We start from the raw sequence: 22,609 nt of genomic DNA, 5'->3' as shown, positions 1-22,609 counted from the left end.
TAAGGTTATTAGGTGGATTTCTATCGAGGAAGAAGCCTTGCTCACCTACACCGTCTTTGTTAGTTGCATTTATGAATTCTTCAGTGTCATGCTAATGAAATTGTGCGCAAACTATTGGGGGAAATTTACTAGTAATTAAAGTCGTGACGCTAAATGGGTTTCAGCCTTTTCAGCTGGACCCCAAATCGAGTTGGTTCTGGATGATGAACAAGGATACACCATGCCCAAAGGGCTGACCTGATCTCACTCTAAGACTTTACGAATGGCTCAAATACTCCTCATTTCCACATAATTCATTCGATCTCGGTCGTCATTTTTAGCCTTCTTTGATAGCACCCGTTGTTCACGTAACTATGCGTGCTATACCTTCAACACTCATCAGCCTAGGCCTCTCAACCTTGGTAGCTGCATCCGATGAAGACGTCGTCTCATTCCCAGCCATTGGTGAAGTAGACATCGTGTTTCCACGATCGGAGGAAACGTACGCAGCAGAAGCACCATTTCCTGTCATCTTCGGCCTCCAAAACGCGACAGTTTTGACCACATTCAGTGGTACCCTGAACTGGGAGCTTGACTGCGCTTACACGCTATTTGGTATCGGTCGGCTCTACTTGGACTTTCTACCCGACTCGGAGCCATACTACTTTCTCAACACCAGTCAGGCCATTGCTGATGCCGACGAAGACCAGTTCCAGTACTGGCGCGGTGAAGAAGATTCTTGCATCCTCAAGTGGGATTTCCAATGGACAACTGTCTGTGAACCGCGGTCTGATGGCAGCGTTCTGTTGAAAAATAACCAATTCCAACGTTCAGGAAACGTCACATTCACTCTTCGCCCAGGAGCAAAGACTGCTCGCAAAGCTATTGCGGAATATGAAGGCTGCGCCATTGGGGGAACTGCGATCAAGCTTGAAAAGAACCACACAGTTGGCTGTCCCATCCTTGCTGAAGATGCGTCGCCAAAACCAAAGCCTTGCAATCTTGACGTCAAGAAGGCTCGAAGTAGTCTTGCGGCCGCCGTTGTAAAACCTACTACGAGCTTGACTGAGATCCCTAGCAAGACTACTGAGACAGGGTCGAGGATCACAGGCACGGGAACAGATAATGCTTCTGAACCTACGAGTACGAGTGGGACTAAAAAGACAAACGGGGATGATAACGGCGCCGATAGTGATAACGGGGCGCAGGGTCACAGCATTCCTGACATCGGTGGACTTTTGGCTGTACTCATCACTGTCTCTGGTAGTATCATCCTTCCATTATTCTTGTAAGGGGCATCTCGATGTTGTTGTGTCAGCAAGCATAGTGGTGCGTTATGGCTCTTAACAGTAGTAAAAACCAGAGGTAAAGGTTCAAGGTGCAAGCAAATAAATATCATAAAACCTGCTAAGTAACCGAAAGTGATTCAGTTGTGCGAGCCAACCCTGCTAACGGCAACAATGACGGCCAAGACGAACTAGTAGGGGTCAGATACAGAATGCTTGCAGATTGAAGTCTGGGCGAAACAAAAATTGGAGTTGTTTGCATGCATGTAAGTCAGGATCGTGGCAGAGTCCACATACCGTAAATTGACTGTCTAGATAAAGCGATAAGGTTCGTGTACAAGGAACATGGCTGCAGATAGATTACTTGATCATGGGGACATTTTATGTGGCTGCAGGATCTGCAAGCAAATATTTCATATATACAAGAAACAAATACGATTCCTTTCAACTCTGTGCAAAAGGCACAAGAAGCTAACAACAACCATCATTCAAACTTAACAGTCCTCAGGTAGTCTGACCTAGTTCAATCCATGCGCGTTTCCTGATGGATAGGAAAGCCAGTACCCGATTTTGTACTCGACTGGTTTCCACCTTAGTTGCTCTGGCAAGACTCGCCAGCGGCCTGCTCCTGCTGGGGCTGGGCACCTCCCTGCTGCTGGCCGTTTCCAAAGCTAGGCTGCTGTTGACCATTACTCTGGTCCTGTCCTTGACCCTGACCTTGGTCCTGTCCTTGACCCTGACCTTGGTCCTGACCCTGACCGGCACCGGGCTGCTGCTGGTCATTGCCGGCATCACCCCGGCCGTTTCCAGCACCAGCACCAGCGTCACCACCGTTACCGGCATCGGGCTGAGTAGCGTTACCGTTACCAGCACCAATGTCAGGCTGAGCAGCGCTGTCACCACCACCGGAAGAAGCACCGCCCTCTGAGACGGTCATGTGGGAAGATCCACTGCTGAAGTAACCCTCAGTAGCGAGAATCTGGTAGTCGTGGGTACCGAGCTTCATGCCGTTCTTCTCCCAGGCGTCGAAGTGAGCACCGACATCGATGCTACCAGTGGATCGGTGGTCCTTGCGAACGGACCAGTACTGCTCAAAGGTCTGTGTACCGTCGATGGAGGGAGCGTTGGTACGGGTCTGGGTGAAGATGTCGTAGGTGCTGCCATCGACCTCGACAGTTCCCTTCTTCTGAGCTCCGGTGGAGGGATCGTAGTCACCGAATTGCTCAACGATGTAGTATTCGATCAGAGGGTTTTTGGTCCATCCGTAGACGGAGAGGTAGCTGTTGCCGTTGGGCTTGTACTCTCCCTCATAAGAGATGGTTCTAGGGATGTTAGTATGAACATAATTGATGTTGAAGAACGACCTACCGAGCTTTTCCAGGGCTCCAACCCTTTCCACCGACGACATTGCCACCAGTCTGCCAAGACATGGTGTAAGAGCCGCCAGGGCCGTTCTCGTAGGTAGCCTCAGCACCGCCATCAGACCACCAAGAGTAGTAGAAACCATCGTGAGTACCAGAGCTGTTGGGGGTACCGCCTCGCTTGGCAAGCTTGGAGAAAAGGCCTTCGGGAGAGGGCGCAGCAATAGAACCAGCTACGAGCGACAGCCCAGCGAAGACGGAAGTGATGCGAACCATTTTGGTAGAATAAGATTGATTCCTGAATCAAGTAGAAAAAAAAGAATGTATAAAAGTGAATAGAAAGCGAGTGATGGTAAGCTGAAAGGATGATTAGACAAAGAAGAGGCAGCAAATAGTAGATATATAGTCTAGAGAAGAAAGTCCCATGTTTCATGAGGTTACTGAGGCTGAAACAACTACTGCGTGCTTACCAGGGCGGGCCGAACTGCCGATCGGACCATGTTAATGAAGGAGGATCGACTTGATAGTTTTTCCGTCCGTTAAGCGACCGACTTGGCGGTTTATTCATGTTTATGAAACAGTGAAATCAATGCGTTGGTACCTTTCAGTGAAGGAACATGAATCGATCATGGGGCAAGAATGTCCATATGCCAGAGAAATAATCATTCTAGCAGGCCTTATGGCGATATATCCTCCGGCTAAATGTGATTTCGAGATCTTGTGTAGTATTTTAATCCTGGCGTTGATTAATTGAATATCATCACATTATTTCTGAGACTTGATGTAATGATAATGTTCACATCTTCAGACAACCATATCGTGTTTGGTGTTTTGAATGCATCTCTTGTTTTGTAACGAAACAAGTTGACAAGCAGGAAATACTATGACACGACTTGCATTCCTGTCAACCAAACTGAATTTCATTGTTCTTTGAGCCACAATTAATTTCGATTGAAACGTAGCGTAACCGTAGTCGACGACGTGTCTCGGGACTTTTACCCACCTTGGCATTCGATAAACCTTGGTCAACTTGAAACATGACGAAAAGCCAGGACCAGTTGTCAAAGTTGGATTGTTTCAGGTGCAATAACCGGACATGAGGCTATTTTGATCTGTAGCATTGAAAACAAAGAAGGAAACGTGACCATGTTGATTGGCATTAGAAACATGTATCTGTAATGCGATTGGATGGAAACAATACCGTTTTCGTTAAACATTCATGAGATTAATGCCGTCACCGGGGATTATCTGACAACCTGTAACATGGAAAACTGATATAGCCATTTAACCGTAAGGCATGACATTGGCAACGGGCACCTCGTCAATTAATATGGATAAATACCAGGTAATCTATATATATTAAACCTCGTGGTAAAATTATCCAAAGGAACAATAAGCTTTGTAATATTTACCCTAAGATATGAAAGCGGAAGCTTCCGCTGTCTCTCCGAAATCCACAACATCACATTCAGCTCAGGCTTCGACCAGATACCGGTCTTTGCGCTCAAGACTATAGCCGAGCTGTGACTAACTACGGATGCCCTGAGAACCCTTGTTTTTCCAACGAGGCCCGAGTAATTGAGTGGGCCACGAGTCCATCAATAGATCAGCTAAGTCAAGGATTGTAATGATATTTCTCTATCCAAGTCTGCTTTATTGCCCAAGATCTCTGTCGTGTTCTACTCCCTGTTCTAGTTACTTTGTAATTTTGATCCATTGCGTCAATGCCAATGCTCGATATCAAATCTTTCCTTGTAGCTCTTCTCATCCTGTGCTGTTCTTCTGACTTGGTACTTTTTCCCCAACGTAGAACAACACCCTGATATTGTCAGTTCGGATCATATCAGAAGCCATCTTCCAGAACGTTACTCACCATGAAATCCTCCAGTACGGCTTTCCATTCAAGCTCTTGCACATCCCCCTACTCCCATTATTCTCAGGTGCCACGTCTGCGCAACACCAACCATCATCCGCAAAGTCAAGGGACTTTTCACGAAACAGTTTTGCAGCGAGTGTCTTGGCGAGTCCTCGTCGACGATATGGTTCCTGGGTATGATCAACTTCCATTTATTCAGTTAGCCATTGTATACTTACTTCACAGTGAAGACTGATCAGTGAACCGTCGAAACCTAACACAATTAGAGCCGAGCCGCATAATAACGATTGAGGACAATACCCAGAAACGCCCAAGATACAGGAGTCCCATCCTCGAGCTTGATCATCAAACTTGGCATACGACGCAGGACCTGTCTATAACAATTCATCAGCAAGATGCCTACAACGAGCTGTCAAGACCTACACAGTCCTGGGAATATCAGTTCGCGAGATGACAGTCCGACAGTCATCCTCCGTTGCCGTTCCCCATTTCATACCCTCGGGCAACTCTACTTCGTTCTTGGGTATATCCTCGTACTTGAATAGCCACTTGTCGTATGCTCCTGTTTCGCGTGGCTCTACCCGGCCGGTTTTGTACAGAAGCTCACGAACAGAGTCATGAAGTGTTCCAAGCAAGACAGCATCACCATATACAAGTTCTCTACCGTAATCCTTTGCAATTTTGATACTCTCGTGGACAATCTTGTCGAGTTGCTTCTCATAGATGGTTGTGTCACTGGTCGTAGCTTGGTCGGGATGCTCGTAGCTCGAGTAGATCCATGCCTGCGTGTCAGGACCGCCCCCCACGTCAACATACATGGCCGTGAATCTCTCTGGGGGCTCCTCATCATATAGTTTGGAGTCGGCTGCAAGAATGATTCTTGCTGTTTCTCGTAGTCCCCCTTCAAAATTAGTGAATTGTAGTCGGCGCAAGAGGGGTAAGGTGTAAGGCAATTTGTTGTTTAAGAGTGTCAGCAGCTCCGCTGGAACGGTAGAATAAACCTCGATAAAGTCAGCCATATTTATTTCTGTCCTCAACTTGGTGGTTTCATCAATTCAAGGGAAGTTGAGAAATTATGACTCCAACGGCCTGGGTACTAATCTACTAAAGGTAGATGAGTCAACCATTATCGCAAGGCTAAATATCGGTTATCTAATGACTCTGTGACACATAACAGAATTCATAGTACCATGGCAAGAATTACTTGAAAAGGCCTGACTACCCACCCTCAAGATATTAAATAAATATATTGACATTGAAACATAACAGACGACATTTGGATTGGTAGCCTGCTAATTTGATCCATCTGTCATTTGCAGCTCTCAATATGATTTCCGAGTTTGTAAGAATTTAAAGGTGCAGTAATCAATCGATTCTCAGCAGGCTTCCAGTTCAAACTCCACCAGTAAATGCCAATATCACAGCCAGAATGCCAATACAAGTCCACTGACGATACTGAGAATCCACGTAGCTGCTTCTGATTTCTTGAACTGGGCCTTCTTATATCCAATCCCCAAGTCAAACACAAGGTGTCTAATTCCATTGATGAAGTGGTACGAGAAAGGGAATCCCAGTAAACCAAACTTGATAGCTGCCTTGGCGACAAAAGGCAAAGCACCGAAAGCCGTTACCAAAGCCGTAGAGTCAAAACCTAGTCCGAGGTAAGGAGCCACAGCGTGAGCGCCAAGTGTCAAATACGCTGTGCCGCCTACGACGAGGCCAGTGATTCTAGTCCAAGCCGAAGCACTGAACCAGACTTGACCGATTTTGTAAATACCAAGATTTGGAGTGACAGGCCGGTTCAGACGTTGTTTTACGAGAATCTGCTGACCTTCTTCCGGCTTGAGCTTTGTGATGATTGGGGCTCTGAGGAAAGGTCAGGGCTCTTCGTTAAGTGATGAGGAGGATATTGGCTGTGAGACTCACTGTGACTGTTGAGACAGCAAACGAGTAAATGTTATTCTGGCAGTGTTACGACCGAGTATCATGCTTGGCCTCGCTGAAGTTGCTAATCAACAAATCAATCATGGTGAGCTTGGTTGGTACAGAAAGGTTACGTACCGCGCATAGCAACGAAGCCAACTCTTTGGAAACCCATGTTTGCGAGCTAGATACGGGTCCAACTCAACACTTTAGAATCTTTAGCAACTAATTGAGCAGTGATCATCTCTATTAATGAATCCGTCAGATCATCTTTCCATCTGGCTCAGCTCCGGAGTGTCCGGGGCTTATATACAGACGACATGACATGCTAGGTAAATGGATTATGGCATCCGCATTCTTATTCCCGGTTCCCATGCCTCCTACGTCAATCATTCTCCAATCGGATTATCATGATTGTTCATCTGTTGGTTAAAGTATGTATGGCGAGGCTCCATAAAGGCTCTGTGCGCCGGTACTCTACATGCGATAGGTTGGATATCAACATTGCGCCGGAGTTATATTACCGGCACAGCCAATTGCTTCAATGAAACCAAACCTAACTACTATACAGAGGAATAAATCCCTGTATAGTTATTTATTTATATCTTTAAGACTTTTAATTATTTTATAAAGAAATAAAATCTTTATTAAAATTATTAATAGTATAATTATATAAGGATTAAGATAATTATATAATATAGTAAAAGGTCTAATTATATAACTTAGTTTAATTAATTATAATATTAGGTTTTACTTTAATATTTTAACTTTATATTAAACTCTTAATTATATATATAAATTTCTTTCTTTATAGACTTTAACTTAAATAGAGTTTCCTATTACTTAGAATATTTATATTTATTTTTAATAGTTTAAATAAATACCTTTAGTTTTATTAACTATAGCTTATATTAACTTATTACATTATAGAATATAGTCTCTTTTATTATAAAGATATTCTTTTTCTTAATCTTATAATATAATATATAAAGCTATTGCCTTTTTTATTAAATTTACTATAAGTTTTTCTAAGGAATAAAAATATTAAAGAATTATAAGACTTTATAGCTAAATATAGCTAATATTATATTATTTTTAATTAAAGGTCTTTAGCCTATAAAAATATATTTTAGCTTTATTATTATAAGGTTATATAAATCTTAAAATAAGGCTAGGCTAATATATAATACCTTAATAATCTTATTATATATATAGTAATATTGCTTTATATATTATCTAGCTATAAGGCTATAGTTATAAGGTTAAATAATATAATAATATAATATTAATATTATAATTATAATTTAAATTAATTTAATATATTAAATAAATAATTAAAAATAAAATAATTTACTTTTTTATTATTATTTTTACTTTTTTTTATTAATAGTTTTATTATATAAAAAAAAAGAAAATATTTACTATTATCTTATTATTTTATATAGCTTTATTTTAATATAAAGTTTTATTAAAAGCTTATTTAAAAGTATAGCCTTATAGCCTCATAATATTATTAAAGTATTAGATATTTACTATTTAAGTTATTTTATTTTTTTATAAAATAATTAAAAGTCTTAAAGATATAAATAAAGAAATAAAATAGCTTAAATAGTAAATATTTAATAATTTAATAATATTATAATACTATAAGGCTATATTTTTAAATAAGCTTTTAATAAAACTCTATATTAAAATAAAGCTATATAAAATAATAAGATAATAGTAAATATTTTTTTTCTTTATATAATAAAACTATTAATAAAGAAAAATAAAAATAATAATAAAAAAGTAAATTATTTTACTTTTAATTATCTATTTAATATATTAAGTTAATTTAAGTTATAATTATAATATTAATATTATATTACTATACTATTTAACCCTATAACTATAGCCTTATAGCTAGGTAATATATAAGGTAATTTTACTATATATATAGTAAAATTATTAAGGTATTATATATTAGCCTAGCCTTATTTTAAAATCTATATAATCTTATAATAATAAAGTTAAGATATATCTCTATAGGCTAAAGATCTTTAATTAAAGATAATATAATATTAGCTATATTTAACTATAAAGTCTTATAATTCCTTAGTATTCTTATCCCTTAAAGGGACTTATAGTAAATTTAATAGGAAAAGTAATAGCTTTTTATATTATATTATAAAATTAAGAAAAAAGATACTTTTATAATAAAAAAGACTATATTCTATAATATAATAAGTTAATATAAGCTATAATTAATAAAACTAAGGGTATTTATTTAAACTATTAAAGATAAATATAAGTATTTTAAGTAATAGGAAACTCTATTTAAATTAAAGTCTATAAAGAAAGAAATTTATATATATAGTTAAGAGTTTAATATAAAGTTAAAATATTAAAATAAAACTTAATACTATAATTAATTAAACTAAGTTATATAATTAAATCTCTTATTATATTATATAATTATTTTAATCTTTATATAATTATATTATTAATAATTTTAATAAAGAATTATCTAAGGCTATATAGTTAAGATAAAGCTAATTAATATTAATATTAATCTCTATAGCTTTTAAATAGCTTAATTGTTTTTTTTTAACTTTATACTTTATAGAGCCTAAGTCTTCTTAAGGTTTTTCTTATAAATTTAAAACTAAAGAGTCTATATAAATTAAAAACTTAATATATTAAACTTAAATATCTCTTAATAATTAACTTTCCTAATAAGATAATAAAAGAAGCTTCTATATATATAATAGCTTCTTTCTCTTATAACCTATTAAGTACCTTTAAATAATTACTTATTTAAATACTAAGGCAATTAATTAATCCCTAGTCTATTTACTACTAGCTGCATTATATAGCTAACTAATCCGCAGGACTTATATAGTATTATACCTCTTATTCCTAGAAGAAAAAGCCTTTATAATAATATCTATAACTATTTTAATAGTTATTTCTTTAGTAAAAAGGATATTATTAATATTGTTTTACTTAATAATAATAGTAAAAGCCTAAAGTAATTAAAATATAAGGCTAAATGCCTCTAAGAAACTTAATATAATAATAATAACTATAGCTTTATTAAGTTAATTACCTTTAGCTATAAGCTCTTTTTACTTTTTATAATATATTTTTAGACTTATAAGCTAGGCTAGATAATAATAGGGCTTAAGCAGGAGCTTAAGTGCTTAAGGGATCTTAAAAAGAGGCTTATAAGAAGTCTTAATATTTATAATAATAAGGCTACCTTTAAATAGCTTAATATATTAAGAATAAAATCCTTCTTTCCTAGGATATAAAATATATATAAATTACATTTTAAAAGGTAAATTAATATATTAACTAGGTATTAATTAGCTTAATTAGAATTAGAGGTTTTTAATATTATCTTTTTAATAATAAGCTTAATAGCAGAGTAATTAATAAAAACTATTAAAGAGCCTTTTATTAATTTAATTTAAAGCTTAAGGCAATATATAGCCTATATTAAGTAGGCTATTTTTAACTTAGTTAATCTATATTAAAGTTCTATTAAAAATAATATTTTACTTAGGAAATAAATTAGTAAAATAATATTAAAAACAATATATATTTCCTCCTTTTATATATATTTATCTTTAATATAATAAAGTATAGCTTTAAATCCTTATTATAAGCTAATATTAATTTATAAGAATAAATATTTCTTTAGGTTAAAATAAAATAGCCTTTTATTAAATATAATTTAGTTTTATTTAGCCTTAAATAATATTAATTCTTTAGCTATAAATTTATAAAAGGTTATTTTAATATAGGTAATATATTTGCTTTTATTATTATTAATTACTTTATTATCCTATTTTTCTTAAGTAAAGAAAGTAACTTTATATTATTAAAGTAATTTAATAAGTTAAATATAATAAGGAATTAAGTATTATATATAATTAATAGCGCTAATATATTATTTAAAGGTAATAAGCTACTTTAAGAACTTTAAGGCTATAAATATAGCTACTCTTTTTAATATAATTAATAATCCTAATATATTAACTTTAAATCTAAGGATTTATATACTTAGGTATTTTAGCTAGCTTTTTTTAAAAGAAATAGTAAAATTCTTAGTTTTAAATAAAAAAAATAATACTTTTAAGTATTTTAAGTATTTATTAATAAAGTAAAAGTAAATAATAATATTATTAATAAATATATAGTAAAAGGATTAATATAAATAAAGTAAGTAATCTATATATTATTATATATAGGCTAGTAAATTATAAAAACCTATTAAGGCTATTATTAATTATTTAAGTCTATAATAACTAGTAATAATAAAGTAATCCTTATATTTTACTTTAACTTTAAATTAATAAAAGAAAGCTAATATATTAATAGCTAAGATATAAGTAACTTCTTAAAGAGTACTTATAATATCTTCTTATCTTAATAATAAGTAATAGTTAAATATAATAACTTTATTTAAGGTATAGAGGTTTATAATTATATATCCTTTCTATTTTTTATTTATAATTCTCTAGACTATAAAGATAAAAGCTAAGAAGGGTATAGGTTAATAGACTTATTTTATTTATCCTTATTAATATAATTTATTAAAGGTTTTATTAATAAACTCTTTATCTTTTATTCTATAAGTATAAGGGTATTAAGAAACCTTATATTTATACTAGTTCTTTATTAATAGTATTATTATTTTATTTCTTTTATTAACTTTAATTAATTTAATATTTTTTTAAATATTAATAAAATCCTTAATTAATCTTATAGTATTTATTATAAATAATATTAAGTTATTATAAATATATATTCTATTTATAATTATAATCTCTAGAAGGTTTAATTATTATTATATTTAAACCTTATAGGGAAGTCTATAATATCTTTTTACTTTTTTTATTAAATAAGGGATTTTATTATTATTTTCCTTAAGTATTTATAGCTTATTATTTAATAAATCTATAAAGGCTATAGATAGCTATTATTCCTATTTATCTTATTAATAATAAGCTTTAATAATATCTGCTATTATAGTATTTAAAATGCCTAAGGCAATAGTTTTAAAGTATTTAATAGACTTTAATACTATATACTTAATAGACTTTAATACTATATACTCAAGGGTCCTAGGAATAATAGCTTTAGTAGCTATAGCTTTTAAGGCTAGGGTAAGGATAAAGTTATTTAATAGGCTTATTTATATATCTATTTATAATCTTTAAATAAGTTCTTTATTAAAGCTATTTAAATACCTAGTTATATTAGCTATAGTAAAGGCTATAAATACTGCTTTTTAATTAATTATTAAATATAATTATTAATACTTATATTCTTTTAAGTTACTTAATTTCTATTTTTAAGAGATATAAATATCCTTTTTAGTATTATTAGTAATTATAATATTAAAAGGGCTATTAATATCTATTAGTCTATTAATAGTAGTAAAAAGAGATTTATAGAATATATATAGTTATCCTTTAGGAATTTCTTTCTATAAAGTAAAAATAAATTATAATTAATTAATTAGAATAATTATAGCTTATATAGCCTATACTTATTAGATTACCTTTTAAGTTAATTAAATTACTTAGAAAAAGATATAAAAGTCTTTAAGTATAATATAATTTAAATAGTAAATAGTATTTATTATATTAACCCTATAAAGGACTATTTATTTATTGCCTAATAAGGTAGTTAATAAGGATAAGGATATTTTATCTTAGACCTAGGCTTTATATTTAAACCTTATAGGCCTAGTATTACTTTTATTATATTAAACTCTATTTATATAAAAGGTAAAAATAGCCTATTTATTATAAGGTTTATTAACTTTATTATTAATTTTATATATATATATTAGCTTTTTTTTTTTAATTAAGTAATTTAATATTTAAAGCTAATTATTATTAACTATAGGTTTATTATACCTTATATTTATATAAATAATTACTAAGGGTTTAAAGAGAAATCCTTAAGCTAGGAATTATAAGTAAATATAATTTCTATTTATTTTATATAGAATAGGTATATAAGCGCTAATTAAGGTAATATATACCTAGTTATTTATTAAAGTTATACTATTTTATTATTATTTTATAGTAATAAAATTATATTCTTAATATATATATTAATAAAGCTTATTATAAGATAGAAAGTCTTAATAATAATAAATATATTATTTAGTCTTTATAAGTATATTCTTATTTAATAGCTATTTCTTTAAGATATATCCCTTAGATTATAAGTATTCCTAGAGTAAGCTTTATATTATAAAGGTTTATTTATAAGTCTTATAATTATATACCTTTATAATATTAATTATAAGGAAGATATTATTATAAGTATTATTTAATAGTAAGCCTTCTATAGTTATAAAATTTAAATAGGCTTTTTAAGAGGCTTTAAAGCTAGTAAAAAGGCTATCTATAAAATAACTATTATCTGCAGGGGTATTATTATTTAGACTAGGTATAGTATTAATTAATATTAAATATATCTTTTTAAAATATATTTTCTTTTTTTTTTAAATATAGTCTTTTTTCTATAATTAATTATTATAATTATTTTATATACAGTTATTTATATTTTAATCTTCTTAAGAGCTTTTATAGCTATATTAGCTATTATAATTTTAATTTTTACTTTTATTAATTTATTATTAGCTATTATAATATTTATTAAAATAATAAGAATCTCTTTAATAATTATCCTTATTTTATTTATTATTATATTATTTATTTCTATAGGAATTATTTTCTTACTATTAATTATAATTAAAACTAGGCTTTAAAGTATTTTAATTAGCAGTTTTTTTAATAGCTTTTCTTTAGTTTTTATAGTTATAAATAAAATCTATTAACTTAGTATTCTTATTTAAGTAAAAAAAAAATATATAACTTTAGGATTAATTATAAAAAAGATTATAAAGAGAATAAAGGTCTTATTAATATATCCTAGTTATTTTACTAGGTTTACTTTATACTAGGCCTATTATATTAATATAATTTTCTTATAAATAAATTATAGAAAGTATAAGTTAAAATATAAAGTATTTTATAATTTATTATTAAGTTATTTAAATTAATATATAATTATTTAAATAAATTTAATAATAAGTATGTTTAAGAATTATTCCCTTTTAATATTATTTATTTTAAATATTAATTAGGTATAGGCTTTATTAATAAGAATTAAGAGGTAATAGTTAATAAAATAGTCTTCTTTATAATATTTAAATATTAATAGGTATTCTTTAAATATAAAAATATCTATATAAATATATTTATTTCTTAATATAATAATAAAACCTTAGTTATAGTAATTATTAAGGTAATTTAAATTAAAGATTAATAAGTTCTCTTTTTTAATTTTCTTAGAGATATTACTTATAGTTATATTACTTATTATAATTATCTTATAAATACCTTAATATATAGGGGGATAATTATTCTATTATATTTTAAAAATATAGCTTTACTCTTAAAATAACTAGATATTTTAATTAAAGCTTAATCTATAGCTTATTTCTTATATTATTTATAATTTATAAGAGTTTAATTTATTTAAACTAGAAAAATTAAATTATCTAGGTTAAATAAGCTATTAAATAATTCTAGGATTAAGTTTAAGGTTAAAATAATATATAATCTTTAATATAGCTTAATTACTTTATATTATAAGATATAGCTTAAAAGATTTTATAATTTCCTTATACTATTATAGTAAATACTTTAAATAGGATAATTAAGCCTATTTAAGTAATATTAATAAAAAGGCTAATAGGCTTAAGCTAATATTTTATAAAATTATCTATTAAATATATATTATAATATTATAGTCCTATATAGTTATAGTTTTTATAACTATATTATTATAATATTTATTTACTAAATAATAAAATTAAATTCTTTAGCCTATTATCTCTTATTTTTCTTATAAGATAAACTTAATAACCTTAAGATCTTTATTTAAATTATATAAGGAAGATTATTATTAATTAACTTATTAATAATTATATATAGGAGAAATAATATTTTTTCCTTTAAAGTATATTAACCTAGGTTATATTAATTAGGTTTTATTTATTAGGGAATTATTTAAGAATTATATTATTAGATATAATAATAATAAAGTAAAAGTATTATAATATTAATTCTAGTATATATTACTTTAAGGAGTTTTAAAGTTTTCTCTTTTAATAAGGATATTATTATTAACTAGGAAGTTTAATAAGTTTAATAGTTAAAGGTAAAATCCTAGAAGTAAATTAATAGTTATAGCTTATTAGGATATAGTAGGTATATTAAATATATTCTTATTAAAATAATAAGAGTCTTATTAGGTTTTATAGCTAGCTTTTTTAATTAAAGGATAAAGGCTTAAGTAATTAAATTATAAGAGAAAGCTATATTCTTTAAGTTAAATAGTAATATTTTTTCTTTAAATAAAAATTAAATATAAGAAATCCCTATTATATAATTTTACTATTCTTAGAAATTAAGCCTTATTAAAGCCTTATAGGTAATAATGATATTTAATATTCCTATTAAAATAAGTATTTATAATTTCTTAATATAGCTAAGGAATTAAAGGCTATAGCCCCCTAGTTTATATATTTAAAGAGCAGAGATATTATTATTAATTATAATTACTTTATAAATAACTTTTTCTTTAACCCTAATAATATTTAATTATTTCTATTAATTAATATATAAGCTTATACTTAGATTATAAAATAATATTAAATACTTTAATTCTTTAGAATTAAAACTAAGGCTATATTACTATTTACTTTTAAAAAGTAAAGCTAAATTAAAAAGCCTTTTGTTTTATTAATTATATATAAAAAATTAATTATAAGGTAAAATTCTTAGTAATTAAAGGTATATTATAATAATATAAAAGGATTATATTAAAGTAAATTTATATTAATATATAGGAATATATAATAATTAATTACTTAATTAAGCTAAGGCTTAAATTTATAAAGCTAATATTTAAGTCCTTAAAATTAGTTTTTTAATTTTTTTCTTAGAGATTACTAGAAATAAGGCATATTAATATAAGTAATTAAATACAAATAAAAATTAATAGCTTTTAATATTTCTTATAGCTATAGCTATTATTATATATTATAAATTATAAGTAATAATTATAACTATAATAGTAAAAAGGAAAATAATCTTTTAATTAATATAAAAATAAGTCTTAAACTAAAAGGCTTAAGACCTATAAGCTAATATATATACCTATATATAATAGCCTCTAGTATCTTTATTAATACTAATATATATTAATATTATAAAATTAAAAGAGGGAATACCCTTATAATAAGAGAGATTATATTTTATAATATAATAGGTTAATATAAGCTATAGTTAATAGAACTAGGGATATTTATTTAGACTATTAAAGATAAGTATAAGTATTTTAAGTAATAGCTTTCCTATATATCTAGCTATAATAGCTTAAATAAGAAACTCTATCTAAATTAGAGTCTATAGAGGAAGAAATTTATATATATAGTTAAGAGTTTAATATAAAGTTAAAATACTAAAGTAAAACCTAACTTATTAGTTAGCGATTTAGAATAAGTTAAGTATAGACTTGCAGATAAATTCACCTAATGCTATAGTCAATTAAACTGAGTCACGTGACTAGACCTCTCACTATGTCATGTGATCGTCTTGATCCTTGTGTGATTACACCATCAATAATTTTAACGAAGCCCTGTATAGTTATGGCAGACCGAAAAATGTTGTCAAGACGTGAGCAAAATTGCAGAATAGTTCTGACTTTTTGACCGGATGGTATCACTATTTTGAAGAGACGTATTGGTACAAGATAACAATGTAATCTATACTATCAAAATGCTTCTAAAATTTCAACGCATCCCGCCACTCTATAATAACAAACTCTGACTCAGTGCCTGACTGAGAATTGTACATTAGCCCACAAAATCTTCCCTCCTTGTCCTACGGCACAGCCGAACTCGGCAAAGCCGGGTAGATCGGCTAACAAAACGATGTACGGCAACAGATACCACCTGAAGATCACTCTAGTGCCCGTTTCCCGATTTACTCGGCATCAGCAGTAGCGGAAGGAGTAGATCCAGGAGGAGATCCCGAAGGCATTCCAGAAGGAGGGCCACCCGATCCGCCACCAGGGGCACCACCGCTGTTTTCGTTGGCAACACCACCCTCCTTGTAATAGTAAGCAGCGGGGGTAACGGAGTTGGAGACGGTAGTGTTGATGCCGAAAGCGAGCCAAGCAAAGAGACCGTCGCTGACACTGTCTCCAAGGAGAGTGTACTCCATGATAGGGTCGACACCATCGGTGCTGAGCTCCTCCTTCATGATACCATCATCCGCGTTGAGAGTAAGTTCTTGGGTGTTGGAAGCGTAGGGCTCCAGAGTTTCGACCTGAGAGATGAGATCCTGATCAAAGAAGGCTTGCCCGACATGGCTAGCATAGTTGTCGCTTCCGAGAGTGTGGTTGGCCAGGAGAGTGGCGTTGGTGTGAACCATAACATGGATGTGAGTCGCTCGGCTGGTGTAATGACCAGGGAAGATAGACTCGAATTGAGCAACGCCATCACTGTCGGTCTTCTGGATTCCACGAAGCCAAGTGTTGTCGATGTTTGTCTCATCGGAGCTGTCGCCGTTACCGTTTGCAACGATGCCAGAGTAGACGCCGGTGGAGTTGCAGTGCCACATCTCGAGGTAAACGTTGGGAACGGGGTCGCAAGTCTCGACATCGATGACTTGGTAGTCGAGGACAATGTTGAGTCCGTCTTGCTCTTCAATGATGTTCTCTCGGACGTACTCGCCAGCAACGTCTATCTTGTGTCAGTATTTGTGTCTAAAGCATGGTTTGGAGTATATCTTACAGTAAGGACCTTGGGTAACTTCGGGAGTCAAGACACAAGAGTTGATACTGGCAAAGAGAGCAGCGGCATCAGTGCACTCAGTGAAGCCTTGGTCGGTCTGGTTGTGAGAAGTGTTGAGGGCGTCTTCGGCTCTCTTCTTCAAAGCGCGCTTAGCACGAGCCTTTTTAACTTGAGCTGAGCGACGAGCGACATTTCGGGCTGCCACGCCACGAGCCTTGAGCTTGGTTGAGCAGTGAGCGAGAGAGGATCTTTTGACGGAGCTGAGAAAGTCGCGGCGCTCTGCGGCTTCATGGGCGATATCGTGTCCGGGATGGGCTGAAGCAATGCTGGCTGCGAGAGCGAAGCTTGCGAGGATGTTCTTGATAGAAGGCATTTTGGTGGTAGTTTGTGAGGATTGGAGTTGTAGGTGGTTTCTGAGGAGTTTGGATGGTTTGAATGGAGAGAGGTATCGATTGTTTCCGGGAGTTGTCTGCTTTTATGTTTCTTTAGTCGCAGGAGTTATCCTTTCGTTTCTTATTGTTGATGAGATCCCACATGCCGTGTGGCCTTGCTCAACAATACTGTCATTGTAGCATTCAGAGTGAGGCGCATGGACATTCGCGGTGACTGACGCGTTACATCGAAGATATCGAAAACGACGATCTCTCCGAATGGAGTCAGTCGAATGCTAGTAAAGAAGCTAAACATGAAGCATAAGCATAGACGGCAACTAAGGGGAATACTACCGAGGATGGCATGTCGCATGACGCAGGGGTCATCGTTGTCTGTCCTATGAGAAGACTTCCAAAAGGATAACCGTGCGTGTCAGAGAACAAAAAGGTGACGACGATTGGTTGTTCGCCGTGGCTTTTTCTTGGTGTTGACACACGCAAGCTACCGAGCCTTGTGGGGAGTTCGGCTCCCACATCCCGAGTCCCGAAAGAGGCTGAGTTTATAGCTAAAGAAAGATGGGATTTTATTAACAATAACAACTAAAGAGAGTTGCGACTGCATACTACGTAGGTAAGCATTATTGTATTACAATCACTCCGATTGGACAATGGTAGAAACTGCTTCTCATGAATTTTCCAGAACTGGATTTATGCGTGATGGACAGGGATGGTGAATACGATCGACAATGGTTTTCGCGTTTCTCAATTGGATTGACAAATAGCATGAATTCTGTGGTAGAATGACAAATTATGCCTGCTTTAGATAAATAAATGCTTTCGCAAACTAAATTCTCATTAGTTTAGGGTAGGACTGTCGTGAAATACCTATGGTTGTACAAACCCGTTTCTGCTCACAAGGGTCTGCCTTTATCTGCTTTTGATATACGCAATCATTGGCAGATGGGAAAGAATGAAACTAGACCTCTGTTTGCCATGTGGCCTGTGCTGGATCCTCCAGTTTGTCTCCTGAAAACCATCAGTTTGGCGCGCCACATACCAAGCCCATGGATTCCTATCAAAGTTGTAACTGCACTAGAAGTTTCCAGATGCGGCTTCAACTGTTATCTGACTTTAGGACGGTAAATAATGCGAGATCAAGGATTAGACTGAATAAAATAGTTGGGCCAAAAGACCAGCCCAAATAACCATAATATGATCAAGTAATTCCGTCCTCTGTCGAGATTTCTGTTACCCTAGGGTCTAGACAGTGGATCTTGATTGTTCTCTGCCACCTCATTCCTCAAGCAGAGTTAATGCTCAGCCGCATTCTTGTCTGGGCGGTGGCTTCTTGGCCCTCGGTATGAGCGAGAACGTGCGGTGGCGCTTAGACCGAACCAACGCGTCGGTCCGCTTGTCTAACCTGGCCATCAATTTCATTACTCTTGCTCGCGTGGGAGCTCCATAGCATCTCTGCCGTTCACGATTCAATGGCCAAAGCGTAGGCTCTGCGGGATTTATCGGACATGTTGAATGTAAGTAACGGCAAGACCATTGCTGCGGGTGGCATATCTTGAAATGCCAACGATTATTACTCCAGCCAATGAGCCATGAATATGGTTGGACTGTCAGTCAATGTTTCTCATCGTGTTTCTAATTGAAGTAATGCAACATATTCTCACTTTGCGACCGCAGATTCTTCAAAGCAATCCATCAAGGCAGCATTTTTGGACCCCTGGTCACAAGCTACCCTACCCTAGTGGGTAACAGAAAGGTTGACTTTTAAGCTTTAGGCTACAAAAATAGATAGCCTAAAAGCTATGATCTAAGCTGCATAAACTAACCTACTAATTTCGTCCTTTATGCTTCTTGTGGCCATCTTTTCTGGTACCCTGATGCCACCGAATTCTGTTCTGTTGCGCGGGGAACCGGCTAGATCACTGGGGTTTAGGAATGGTGGCTTTTCAAATGAGGGACGCAATGCAAGGATGTACCAACGTGTACTTCTTCAGAGTGTTACCTGCCAATTGGATTTTGATCTAGACAAGGGAGACTTTCCTACCGTTCCCTCCTTGCACGACGCGCCACGAGGCACAGGCAGTAGTTGATACCTCGGTTAGAGACAATTGACGAATGAGCAGCAACAACGATCAATCAATAGTCAGTGCGGATGCACCTATTTTGTCACTGGCACCATTTTGCTCGAAGCCATGTCTTGAACTCCCCAGCTACTTTGACCCGGGTTCACAGTCGAGTTTCCCCGACAAGAGATCTATCGATGCAAGTGGCCCGCTAGGCCTGCCAAGCTCATCACATCTGATAGAGTTTGAACCTATTGCCTAGTGGCTTACCACAGCTGAGAACCATTAGTCTCTGTTCCAGATATAATGGAAGCTGGGCAAAAGTGTGGTTATCAACAGGAGAGATATGGCTTGTTAGAATTCCTTAAAAGCCGACCCTGTCTTACCCGCTACTCTCATTCCCAGGGACCTTTCTCATCTTTCTTTCTTTCTCCCAACCATCTGACTGTTTGATATTAAAATGTCTATCTCTGAAGTTGACAAGTACCTTTGGTTGGCGTACTGCAAGGCAGTACAAAATGCTGTCGGTGGTCTGCCGGGGCACAAGCCTGCCCTATTCTTTACCAAGAAGGCTCAAAAAGCACCCGTTGCATCGCCGGATGTTGATCCAGCCTACACAAACTATGGCATCAACAACATCATCAACAATTTTCTGCAGACAAATGATCTATTCTTCGATCCATCTCACCACAAGACCTATACACAATGTCTGCTTGAGTAAGCAAATCGATCCATGAGTGAGACTAAGCTAACATAAAGCCAGGTATCTACTCTCAGTCAAGACCGTATGTATTCTTTATCAGATATACACGCATTTCTAACAGACTTCAGGGCGATGGAAACCAGACTCGCGTAACTATGACAGGACGGGCCCTAACCAGCGCACTTGATCAAGCTCTGCGTGAAAGAGAGCGTGCACTAGACAAGTTTGAAAAGGAAGAAGGTTATGGATTAACTGGCGAAGAAGACTTTTCCCAATGGTGGCCCTCGCACGCACCGGCATATTCTGCTGCCAAGTCCAAGGTCGATGCTGTGGCTGCAGACTATAAAACTCTCCTCCTTAGCACTGGAGGCCCGGTTGCCAGTCAGCTTGCGAGAGATTTCAACAGAATCATCCAAGCGTTGATTGGCGGACAATCTGTTGATGGGTAAGTATCAAACTTTCAACAGGTTGATTATCATCTAACGCTCTTAGAATTACCATGCCAGCTTGCCATGCATCCGCTGAAATCACTCGGGAACTCCTCGAGAAAGATAGAACACCACATGCTATCACATATGTCCCCGAGTTCATCTCTCCACAGTATACGTCTCAGATTGAGCACTGGATGAACGGAGTTGGCGACGGTGACTCTTCTACACAGATTAATGTCACAGATGGAAAGCGTGTCAATGAGTTTGACTTTGGCCATGCTGCCACAGATGGCTTTACTTACGGCCCGTGGCTGTCATTCTCCAGTGGTAAAGGAAGCACGAACGAGAAGCCTTTGTCTTTTGGTTCTGTTGACATTGATACGAACCTTGATATCCAATTCTCATATGACGAGATTCAAACTGTTGCGGTTCCAGCTGGTGACTGGTAGGTTTGACAACTTTCACACCCAAACATATCATACTCACTACTTGATAGGAATGTCCCCAGCCCTGGTCGACGATACCAACTTTCAAGCACAGCTTCCGAAGAGTCTCGCAGGCTTGCCTTCCCAGATTACCTAGTCGTGGTAAGAAACCTCGGATTCAAGATCAGTATCCGAGACGACAAGCTTGCTAGACAAGTCGGCGACATGTTTGAGCAAGCCAAGGAATCTGGAGGCTCTGTGCGTGTATTTGGTATACCTGCTACTCCAGAGGGTGATCCTGACAAGGCTACCGAGGAGAATGCGCATATCGCCGAGTGGGATCGAGGAAGTGGAATGCTCTTGGTTCGGCCCACGACTGATGCGGGTTTCGCTTCTGTCGTAGCCCTTGTTGGTGAGCTCAATATCAGTCAGTAGGGATCCAGCATCTAGCTTAGTATGTCGTTATAGACGTGATTCATTGTTTCTATCAATACTACCCATAATTTGTCTAGATGTTAGTTTCATTCGAGGATCTCGACCTCAAGTATCAGATAACAAAAAACTAAGACATTTTGCCCAAAGAGGCTTCCGACATCACTCTACGCTTAGTAATTGATGTTGAGAAAGAACCTGCAGGGTCCAGTTTGTTGATATCGTACGGTAGTTGGTCTGAGAATCAAAACGACATCGTTTCTCCGTACTGCACACTGACACTGTTCCACAAAAACAACTGTTATCCTTTCATCTTTATTGAGTGTGTGTTTTCCCGTCTCAGACCCACCAAAATCTCACCGCTTGCAAAAAGCTAATCTGGAACCCACAACACCATGGATACACATCACCAAAAGGTATCTCGACAACGGCAGGATTCGAACCTGCGCCCCCGAAGGGAACTGATATTTCCGGAGATCGTTTCGAATCAGTCGCCTTAACCACTCGGCCACGTTGCCTTGCTTTATTAGCAATATTTCCCGATGTTTTAGTAGTATATCGTGAATATCGTGACAACTAGCCGCTTAACCCACCCAGCCACCTCTTTGGAGGAGACACAATCCTTTCCTGGGTTATGTAGGTAGTCCAAAAACTAACGTAATCTTTTGCTTGAACTTACTCTATGCCTGGGGCGTGTTGTGTTGATTCCACCCACTTTGTTGATTTGATATTGACCTATACATGAACAGTCACATGAACATACTTCAGGCAAGGCCTGTCTGTATTCGCATCTGCTGTGTCTGATGATTTGGTCCAGATAAAAGACCAATTGGTACGCTACTGACTTATTTTGGTTTCGATTCAAGAACTA

General features: G+C 34.3%; 6 protein-coding genes across 6 annotated transcripts; 2 read left to right on the top strand and 4 right to left on the bottom strand.

The window, feature by feature from the left end:
• Window positions 1–353: 353 nt before the first annotated feature.
• FSST1_004855 (uncharacterized protein) lies at window positions 354–1,271 on the top strand (the record flags this gene model as incomplete). Its single annotated transcript, XM_083231072.1, has 1 exon — window positions 354–1,271. The coding sequence occupies one exon, from the start codon at window positions 354–356 to the stop codon at window positions 1,269–1,271; it is 918 nt and encodes a 305-aa protein (XP_083088285.1).
• Window positions 1,272–1,857: 586 nt separating this feature from the next.
• FSST1_004854 (glycosyl hydrolases family 11-domain-containing protein) lies at window positions 1,858–2,902 on the bottom strand (the record flags this gene model as incomplete). Its single annotated transcript, XM_083231071.1, has 2 exons — window positions 1,858–2,587; window positions 2,634–2,902. 2 exons carry the CDS (start codon window positions 2,900–2,902, stop codon window positions 1,858–1,860), a joined length of 999 nt encoding a protein of 332 aa, XP_083088284.1.
• Window positions 2,903–4,390: 1,488 nt separating this feature from the next.
• Window positions 4,391–5,521, bottom strand: FSST1_004853 (uncharacterized protein; the record flags this gene model as incomplete). Its single annotated transcript, XM_083231070.1, has 5 exons — window positions 4,391–4,445; window positions 4,500–4,672; window positions 4,721–4,755; window positions 4,803–4,876; window positions 4,926–5,521. The coding sequence occupies 5 exons, from the start codon at window positions 5,519–5,521 to the stop codon at window positions 4,391–4,393; spliced, it is 933 nt and encodes a 310-aa protein (XP_083088283.1).
• Window positions 5,522–5,920: 399 nt separating this feature from the next.
• Window positions 5,921–6,600, bottom strand: FSST1_004852 (succinate:quinone oxidoreductase subunit C; the record flags this gene model as incomplete). The annotated part of the gene is made up of 3 exons (XM_083231069.1): window positions 5,921–6,368; window positions 6,429–6,510; window positions 6,564–6,600. The coding sequence occupies 3 exons, from the start codon at window positions 6,598–6,600 to the stop codon at window positions 5,921–5,923; spliced, it is 567 nt and encodes a 188-aa protein (XP_083088282.1).
• Window positions 6,601–16,486: 9,886 nt separating this feature from the next.
• FSST1_004851 (Intradiol ring-cleavage dioxygenase) lies at window positions 16,487–17,671 on the bottom strand (the record flags this gene model as incomplete). Its single annotated transcript, XM_083231068.1, has 2 exons — window positions 16,487–17,247; window positions 17,299–17,671. 2 exons carry the CDS (start codon window positions 17,669–17,671, stop codon window positions 16,487–16,489), a joined length of 1,134 nt encoding a protein of 377 aa, XP_083088281.1.
• A 2,536-nt stretch (window positions 17,672–20,207) lies between these two features.
• FSST1_004850 (uncharacterized protein) lies at window positions 20,208–21,741 on the top strand (the record flags this gene model as incomplete). Its single annotated transcript, XM_083231066.1, has 5 exons — window positions 20,208–20,464; window positions 20,511–20,532; window positions 20,579–20,895; window positions 20,943–21,326; window positions 21,378–21,741. 5 exons carry the CDS (start codon window positions 20,208–20,210, stop codon window positions 21,739–21,741), a joined length of 1,344 nt encoding a protein of 447 aa, XP_083088280.1.
• Between the last annotated feature and the right edge of the window lie 868 nt (window positions 21,742–22,609).

Source organism: Fusarium sambucinum, chromosome I, assembly GCF_050947815.1.
Source record: "Fusarium sambucinum isolate potato_lamoka chromosome I, whole genome shotgun sequence".
Taxonomy (NCBI): Eukaryota; Fungi; Ascomycota; class Sordariomycetes; order Hypocreales; family Nectriaceae; genus Fusarium; species Fusarium sambucinum.
This window is presented reverse-complemented; position numbering and strand designations above follow the sequence as displayed.